The sequence below is a fragment of the Scardinius erythrophthalmus genome (assembly GCF_964197995.2).
Source record: "Scardinius erythrophthalmus genome assembly, chromosome: 8".
Lineage (NCBI taxonomy): Eukaryota > Metazoa > Chordata > Actinopteri > Cypriniformes > Leuciscidae > Scardinius > Scardinius erythrophthalmus.
In genome coordinates this window covers 42,803,449-42,813,549 of record NC_138228.1, presented here as the reverse complement: position 1 = coordinate 42,813,549, position 10,101 = coordinate 42,803,449, and the positions used below count along the sequence as shown (strand labels likewise).

General features: G+C 36.7%; 1 protein-coding gene across 1 annotated transcript; it reads left to right on the top strand.

Moving 5' to 3' along the window:
* The first annotated feature begins 610 nt into the window (after positions 1-610).
* LOC308694575 (uncharacterized protein) lies at positions 611-9,847 on the top strand. Its single transcript, XM_081372175.1, has 9 exons — positions 611-997; positions 3,447-3,645; positions 3,805-3,869; positions 5,095-5,233; positions 5,482-5,591; positions 7,698-7,878; positions 7,973-8,056; positions 8,220-8,315; positions 9,284-9,847. The coding sequence occupies exons 1-9, from the start codon at positions 849-851 to the stop codon at positions 9,587-9,589; spliced, it is 1,329 nt and encodes a 442-aa protein (XP_081228301.1). The 5' UTR covers positions 611-848; the 3' UTR covers positions 9,590-9,847.
* The last annotated feature ends 254 nt before the right edge of the window (positions 9,848-10,101 follow it).

Here is a 10,101-nt window from a genome sequence, read left to right as displayed (position 1 = left end):
CATCTTTGCTTTATCGTAGTACGGTTCTGAAATAAGTACAATAGTAAAATATATCGACAGCATCATTTCAAGTATAATCTAATGTTTTGACTCAATGTCGTGCATTTTTAATTAAGCAAAACTCCACCCACTTCACAAGACGCGGGAATTACGTCAGAAATGCTCAAGTTCATCCGCCTAGTTTGTGCAACTATACAGATTGTTTTTCTTTTTCTTTTCTTTTTTTTTCTTTACCAAGTGTTTTGTTAAAATTAGGATTTTGAATTATTCACATTTTGTTTTTAAACCGTCCAGTTACTTAGCCAACGGTTACATATTTACTATGGCATTGAGGATAACAAAAAATATGAATAATAGCCCAAACATTCAGAACAAACCTAAACATAAATGAATAAGGAGAATCCCTCACGTTTTGTCGTCCTTCTTCTTCTTCATTCATATAATATCTGCTTGTATGCTACATTATTAGTTTGTTTTAAATATAGCCTAGGCTACTTTTAAGATTTCAAGTACAATAAAAGTGCACATTCAGTACTGTTAACTTTTGGTTTTTTTCACAAGGATCACACCTGCTTCAGCCTATATTTTGTATCGTGACCTGTTATATGATGACACATCTTGTGGGAGTGGTGGCTCTGGCACAGGTGTGTTGGGAAATGCCTCATCAACTTCCCTCACCATACCACATTCCTCACATTCTTAAAACCCAACAAGGAAAACAATAAACATTAGTCTTTGATGAATTAAACCTGCTGGACCGACTGGCACAACTGGAAAATCCAGTGTTTGGTCTCCACAGCATGATTGTAGCGACTCGAACACTTCACGCTGGACGTCCATGAGGATTCATGCCTCAGCTGAGCGCGGGACATGTGTGGAGCTGCTGGGAGCCGAGCGGGACAAGAGGCAGAGGAGGACAGGATGGAAGAGAGAAGGAGGACGAGATGATCAAACGAGAGGCGGAGGAGAGGGATGGAAGAGAGTGGAGAGGGATGAGGTGGGTGTTTGGAGTGCTGAGAGAGAGTGAATTAACCCTATAAGTTGACTACATTTAATGTAATGTAGTTAATTATTACTCAGTGCTTAAATGTACACTATAACAGGGACACATTAAAATAAAGTGTAACCAAACATTGTTTAATAATTGTTTTGTCAAGAAGTACACTGATTTTGATGTGTTGACTAACATACTAAAGGACATGTAAATTAGCCTACATGATTATAATTTTAACTATAGTGTTTTTTTTGTTACATTTGAAAGTTAATATGTTTTAAATGTACTAAACTGCAACTTCCTTATTACAAATGTGCAATTATAAATATATTTTAAATACACACAAGACAAACAAGTTTTAATACAATCCCAAAAAGTTGATGCATTTTGTAAAATGCAATAAAAACAAGAATCTGTGATTTGTTAATTCTCTTGAAACTTTATTTAACTGACAAAAGTACAAATAACAGATTTTCAAAGTTTTCACTGACCAACTTATGTGTATTTTGTATATGACTTCTTATTTTATTTTGGTGGCTACAACACACTCCAAAAAAGTTGTGACAGAGGCATGTTTACAACTGTCACATGACCCTTCCTTTTAATTACACTTTTTAAATGTAATCATTTGGGAATTGAGGATACTAACTGTTGAAGTTTTGCAAGTGGAATATTTCCCCAATCTTTCCTGATACAAGACAGCTGCTCGGCGGTCTGTGGTCATCGTTGTCTGATTCCCCTTTTTAATACGAGATCTAGAAACCACTCAGTTTTAGCTTGTGCAGAATGAGGCCTGGCATGTTCTTGCTTCCCAGGCAAGATGCCATGTCTTTGTACAATCCCAATATATACGACTCCATGTCAACGATACTTTCACACACATGCAAAATGAAAGTCACCCATGCCGTTTGCACTGATGCACTTCCATACCAGGACAGATGTTTGTTTGTCCCTTTAGTCTTTGGGACTGAGAACTCGATGCCTGTTTTTCCAAAACACGAGCTGAATCATGGACTCATCTGAGCACAGCACACATTTCTACTGTCTTTTGGATCATCTGAGATGAGCTCGGGTTAAGAGAACTCTGCCGCATCTCCGCATTGAGTTGATGTATAGCTTTCTCCATGCGTATCAGAGATTCAAGACGCATTTATTGAAGCAGTGACAGACTGTTAACTGACTACAGTTTTCCAAAGTACTCCTGAGCACATGTGGCTGTATTTAACAGTAGCATGATGGTTGCCATCTGAGGGGTCAAAGGTCACACACATTGAACAGAGGTGCCCTACACGGACTGAGATTTCTCTGAAATATTTCCACAACATTACTGTATGTATGGAATAAGTTGAAAGACCTAAATTCTTTGAAATCAACAAATCAAATCAAAATTTGTTTATGCTTACAAAATACAATTAAGTTGGTCAGTGAAACCTTTGAAAATCTTTTCTTTGTACTTTTGTCAGTTAAATAAAGGTTAAATAATAGAATTATAATCGAATTAACAAATGACAGATTCTTGATTTTATTGCATTTTAACACAACTTTTCTGAATTTGGAGTTGTATGCTAAAGTGTATTTCTTTTTCAAAAGGGAAAAGAGTTTCAGATTCTCAGTTCTTATACTGTAACTACTGTACACAACGCATAGATGATTATACTGATTATACTTCCGTAGTGAGTGATTCCCTTAAAGAGGTTACATTTTTTATTTTTTTTAGAGAAATTACTTAGTGTTTTATTTTTATTTTGTCTTTTCAGTTAAAGTCAATGGGGTTCAAAATTGCAATAAGTGTTCAGACTTAAAACAGAAAATAAAACGGGCTAAAAACAATCCCACTTACATTAAAGGAGGGACCTGATTATATATAGACCTGCCAACCGCATGAAAATCTCACTGCACGCAATTGGATAACACTACGACCAATCACAACAAGCCCCATATGCTTAGCTACCAGCGGAGCTAACTGGTAGATTAGACTCTTGCCGTATCCGGTCGGCAAAACAGCAAAAATGCCCTTCTTGCAAAGGAACGATTCGAGCGCCGTCTTCTGTTCCTCTTTTAGATAAAAATGCAAGTCTAACTCGTTCATTGTAGCGGCCATAGCCGTTTCAAACTACTGGTGCTCATCCATAGCCATCTTGCAATGTTTACTAATGACTTCGACGTCGCAGCGCTGTCGTCTTCTGTTTAGCTCGCCTCTGGCCCGCCTATATCAGATAACCCGATGTGATTGGTGCAGCTCAGATACAAGGGCATATTTAATGAGCATCATTACTCGACACCAGAGTAAACTCGCTGAGCAAATTCAACTTGTGCTCTCACGAGAACTCTGGATTACCAGGGTATGGCAACATAGCAACTCCCTGACAACCACCACAAGACCCTAGCATTACTCACAGATTCCTTTGGTTTAGCCTATACTGTGGCAATATTATGATTCACTCTCTCTCAGACTGCCCTGGAGAAACTGGCCGGACTGGAGACAGTGTCTGGCTCTGATAGCAGCCGTGTGGTTGTTTGTCCTGGAGGAGTCTGTCAGTCTGACTGAAGCCGTGGGTCGACTGCTTCTCGCTGGGCTGATGTGTGCTGCGACGGCTCTTTGTGCTTCAGCCTTACGCTTCCTGATCGGTTATGGACAGAAAGTAAAGCAGGTCAGCCTACTATTGAATTTCTTTGACTTCTTAGATCTAGAGGAATTTAACATGGACTTTAAAGCAATAGAGCTTTTAGTTTTGCATCCTTTGCCAGCTTCTACAATCGAAATGTCACGTAATTAAACATTGCTGTATTTTTATGTGTGATTTTCTCAGCATTTACCGTACAATGGTGAGGTGATGGTGAGAAAATCTGCTGAAACCCAGCAGCAGCAGGCCAGGTGAGAGAGAACAAATCCAGATTCTCTTGTTCACATAATTGCACATTTAACCCTCCTGTTGTGTTGAAAATAGGAGTTTGTTTCCATGCAATTCGCCATGAATCAACACCATGAAAAACACTTAAGATTCATGCTTTCACAGAAAACCTTTATTGTGGCTTGTCATAAAATATAAGAAATTATGAACTCCTATTGTGTTAAATTAGTTCCATTCTTTGTGATAGGAGTCAATTTGAACCACATATTTTTACATTCAAAATGATCTGCGCAGACACAGAATAAAACAGCGAATTCTCCTGGGATGATTCAGAAGATGAGCCCTTAATTTTAAGTCTTAAATTTCTTAGTTCTCATGTGTTTCATATTTTAGTCAAGCTACAAATAAAGCTTTTCTGTTTTTTACCTGACTCGTTCAATTTGACACAATCGTAGTCACCAAAATGTTTATAGCCTTTCAAAAAAAACACCTATATGTCGAAACTTTGCACGCACAAATGAGAAAAAGGTTCAATAATTTTTTTGAACAATAAAACAATGACAGCCAATCAGAATCCTGCTTTAAGAGCTCAAGCATTTAAAGGGACAGGTGACAGTACTGCGTCCAATGATATCATCCGCTAATGTGGATGCTAATATAGCAATTGTTAAAGTTATCTTTATAGTTATTGTTTTTGGTGTGAAGGGGACTTAATTCACTGGTCTCATGGTAACACATATAATGTTTAGTTTTTCTGGCTTTAGTATTTCTATACAAATTATTAATTTTTTTAATGATTTGAAAGATGACCCCAAAGTATTTTCTGTCAAAATCAATAGCATGATGCCACAGATTTAACATGTACTGAACCCAGAAAATGCCTTTAATAAACCTCCTTACTTGACAACCACTAAAAAAGTATGTTCTTTATAGTATGAATGTGTGTGAATGTCAGATGTACTACATTCGCCATCGCGTCAGTTGCTTCACTTCACTGCCATTCACAAGTACTCTCCCGTGGCCTCATGGGATAGTAAAGTGTCCATCATATGCACACTTCAGTACCTCGCCGGTAGTAGTGGGTCATCTGGGTACTTTTTTGCCTACTCTTTATGAGTACTGTGAATTTTTGACACATAGGCCTACTGTTTTTCGCCAACTATATAGTAGGGAAGTTTATGATTTTGGATGCAGCCGCTGTCTTCCTGTGGTTAAAACCATTCATTTCATTTATCTTGTTTGTATCAGTGTAAATCCACAGCAGGATGCAGGTCATCTTGAATCCCTGGTAAATGTTCTAGCGGATGGTTTAGTGGTGTCCCTCCTCCACGAGCCCCTGCCGGACCCCAGCGAGCCCCACATACGAGGCCTCCTCACCAGACTACAGGTTTGTCTCCTAAGGATGGATGGTGCATTAACATATTTGAACCACAGTGCTGTAGGCCCATCCTTACTTTCTGTCAGAATGAACACTGTCATTAATGGAATGTGTTAGTATAGTCATTATGCTGTCATGTCATTACATATGTCAAATCATGTAGCGTTGTAAACAGACTGTTCTTGTTGATCCTGCTAGACATGAATTAGTAGCATTTATAGATACCAATCATTTGTCTTTTGTCTTTTTGCATTCAGGCAGTGTCTCAGACTTTCCGCGGGGGGGCCTATGAGGAAGAGAAGGAGAGAAATGAGAAATGTGCGATTCAAGAAAGAGTTAACCAGATACGCTCTTACCTGCAGGACAGGTGAGCTGTACAGATCTACATACACAGATATGACAAATATTTAGCAATTGTCACAAACTGTTGAGGCTTCAATATGTGTGGCTGTTTCTATGTTTGAACTCCACTTAAAACGTCTCACACCCTGTCATGTCATGTATGATTTCAGACAGCAAACTGACAAGCGAAGAAACATGCTTTCATTTGAATGTTTATGAGAAATAACCCCTTGTGAAAAAGAAGTTTGCTTAATGTATTGAATGTGTACTTGTAGTGTACTTCAAATCTTAAAAAGTATATTTAAAGGGGTCATGAACTGAGAAATCAGAGCAAAAAAGCTTTTGACATATAAGAGGTCATACTATAAGAATATCCTGTAAGTTTCAGAACTGAAAACTTCCTTGTTAGTCCAAAAACAGCTTTTATTGTAACCAAGCCCAGATAACGACTGTGGAATGCGCCTATCTATGGCGTAATAGACTTTGGGTGTTTGCAAACAGCAATGACGTGTTTTGTGTTGGCGGGGCCTACTTAGTGGCAGAAAATGACAGTTCTGCAGTAGCACTCATAATAAAAGAGTAAAAAAAATGAATTTCACAATTCTGACTTTTTTTCTCACTATTCCGAGTTTATGTCTCACAATTTAGAGGAGAAAAATCAGAAAATAAACTCAATATTCTGCCTTTTCCCCTCAGAATTGTGAGCTGACTTTGTTTTTGCGTGAATTGTGATATAAATGTGCAATTGCAAGTTATAAAGTCCAAATTGGGAGATATAAACTCTCCCAAATGTTAAAGGGATATAAATGTAATCTCTTTAATATGTTATAAGTTTAAATATTATTTTATGCTGTAACTGTAGGGCTAATGCAATGATGCCCCCTGTGAACTGTATATGTGAATATTATGTAGATCTAGTGTTTAAATCAAATTCATGCTTTAAATAATAGTGTAATCTTCGCAGGTCCATTTCAACTGTCCGTTTAATGGCTTGCAACCATAAACGTGTGTTTAGCTTCAAATGGCGTCTTCGACCACAATAATCTGTAAAAATGATGGATTGTGGATTTCTGCCCCCTCATGGTCTATAGATCTAGATATAATGATATAATCAACACTTTTCATGATTAGTCAACCTTGAGAGCTGTAATAGTGAAAACATGCTAAAAGTTTTCGAGAGAGTTCCACATGTAATACTTAGCGATTTCATATTCAAAGATGTCAGCCAATCACAGCGAGTGGGCTAAAATAAGGGTAGGAAAAATGCCTTTTATTTCCAAATGATGACCATTTTTGATGTAAAATCATACTAACATTATAAGTACACCCCAGTGTACAGTTCATGACCCTTTAAAAAACTGTACTTGCAGATTATATAAAAGTGTACTATGTAATAATATCATATTATATATATTTTTAATTTAAAGCACACTTTAAATAATTGCTTAAAAAATCTTTGGTCACGCTTTAAAGAAGTGCACTTATTTTAATGTGTTGACTAACGTACTAAAGTAGTACTTGATTATGATTTCGACTGAAATGTGTTATTTGATATTACGTTTAGAATTAACATATTTTAAATGTACTAATTGCATCTTTACTTCATTGTTATAAATGTGTAATTACAGATATATTTAAATACATGACATACAAGTTTCAGTAGTAATGACACTAAAGTATATTTAAGCTTATTTACCATAAATGCTTGTCAGTTCACTTTAACCATATTTCAAGGACAGCAGAAGCAAAAAATACATTTAAAGATGTACTTAAGTCCTTAAGTAATCGCATTTCATATAAATTTCAACTATAATACATTTTTAATTGTAAATAACATGCAATGGTACGAAAACATTTAGTTTCCTATTAAGTGTTTTCTTTTAAAGTATATAATTTCCATATTAAGTACTCTTTGTAAAAGTATGCTAAAGTTTACTTCTCTTTCACACTGTACACTTGTATTGCCAAAAGCTTATGACAAACGATTAGACACACGCCTACTCATTCTTTATTACACTGGTGTATTGTCTTATCATGGCTGGATAGAATTGTGTTTTATGATGTTACGGTGTTGTATTGTTAAGTGTGGGTTTTCCAATAGTTTCTAACGCTCATGTTCTGTGTGTGTCAGGATGAGCTCTCTGCGTTCCCTGCTGCAGGTTCAGCGGGAGTGTGAGGCGAGTGTGTGTTCGGTTCAGAGCTCGTTACAGAAGCGCTGGGCTCTGCTGGAGGAGTTACACACCAGAGTTACTCTGAGCCCTGACAGCACACAGAAAGCCCACGACCCTCACGCCGTCCTCACAGACACTGAGGTGACGCACGTCTGTGCCATGTACACTCTTATGTTGACCTTCTGTGATGAATGTTTACTGATATGTGTATTTATTTGTGTCGTGTGTGCTTCAGAACCTGTTCGCGGAACTCGGTCAGTTCAAAAGCAAAGTCCAACAGTGCCGGACGCAGCTGGAAACCAGTATAAACCTTTTACAGGTCAGTACACACATTTATATAGTCCTTTGTGAATCATTTGACAGGTTTTAACGTAATTATGAGAATATTTTCAGAAATAGGTATAGCAAGACAAGTATACACAGCAACTTCCATATTATAAAGTGGGAAATGAAGTGTGGTTTTGCTGGCTACTCTTCCTCAGGCACTTCGCAGCAGCCATCAGGGTCTGGCCGGGACTTTTGGTACCAGCATCGACTCTAAATGGAGCAAAGAGTTATTACAGTCCAACACAGATCTGGTATGAAGACATTGACATATAACAACAGATAGTCAAGTTAAATGTATTTATATAGCGCTTTTCACAATACACATTGTTTCAGCTTTACAGAAAATCATGATGTTAATGTTTAATATCTTAATATCTTCTTGCCTTATTGTCACATTTCGCAGCTTAGAGCTGTGTGATGATATAGTTTACATTCAAGCAGTGGATTACATCAGTACACTGTTGTGGCACTGTTCACTCTGTCCGTTTTTGGGATTGAAAACCGCATTTACTTATAGGTGTGAGTCTCGAAATGTCCCTCACACAGCAACTTAAAGGGTCAATTCAACCCAAAAATGAAAAATCCCCCGTAATTTACTCACCCTCAAGCCATTTTAGGAGTATATGACTTTCATCTTTCAGCCAAACACAATCAGAGTTATAATAAAAAAATATTAGCTTTTCCAAGCTTTGAGATTTTGAAGCCCAAAAAAGCTCACCCATCCATCATAAAAGTAATCCATACAATTTTTTTAAAAGAAAAATATCTTACAAAAAAATATCCATATCCATAATTATAACTTCATAGACTGTAATCACTAGCTTCCGGTAACGGAAGAGCTGGGCGATAATATAGTTACATTTATCAACAATTTATCAACAAAATCAGGCAGTTATCACTTTACTTGAGTGTACTTTATGTATGAGAAAAAGTTTTTTATGTAGAAAATACAGTCTACATTTTTGTGATGATATAAACAATCAATCAGTCAGGATTTGCTTTATGTGAGTATACTGTATAATATATCACTGGGCAAAAACAGCCTCTGATGAAGATTCACTCATACTGAGATGTTCAGGGGATATTCTGACAGTTTAGAGGAAAATATGACTGAATCAAAACTATAACAGACAAAACTAGTGTGAAAGAGCATATTCTTGCTTTGATATGCTTTGATTTGTTCAGTAAATCCTTTCTTCTCTTTTCTTTCCGGTGACAGTTTTCTGAGATCCAAGAGGATTTCATGTCTTTGGAACAGCAGACGTCGAATTTTGTGATCCACTTGAGGGGCCTGAATTCTTCTGAGGAACAAGAGTCAAGATTATCTCAAGATTATCAGGCACAAACCTCTTTATCGCCGTCTCTTCCTGTTGTACCAGTGTACGCTGCTGTTCCGGAAGCAGCGCAGTCACACTCTGACCCAGATACTGATCCAGAGTCTCCAGGAGCCTCACAGAAAACCCACTCCAAAATGTCCGCCTTCCATATCCTGTGTGGGAGGAAGAGGAGGAAGCCCTCCACATAGTTTTGAAAAGAGCTGAATGTTTTTACAGGACGTTTTTAATGCCTGTATATCACAACAGGTGGAGCAGGTGGAACAACACATATTATGCACTTTATGCACATTTTTATATATATTGAAAATGTTTATATATTCTGATAAAGAAAAAAGAAATTTTGGAATTTCTGTCTATACTGTGACTTTTGATTTTCTACTTGTAAATTGTGTAAATAAGAGCTTTTTCATATGCATAATTAATAAAATAATATTAATAGCATATTACATTATAGTATTGATTGGTTTTTCTTGACATTGTTTTTTAATGACCCTACAAGTTGAAAATATGATTTAAATATTTTAAATATGAGGGAATCACAAAACATTAAACTTGTTTTAGGTATTTTTATTACAGATTTATCTTGGGGGGAAAAGGGCAAACAACAAGTTTTATTTTACTATGCAAAAAAAAAAAAAAAAAGGCATAGAAAAACAAAAAGCATACACTGTCTACAACATAATCAGTTATTAATAGTTTG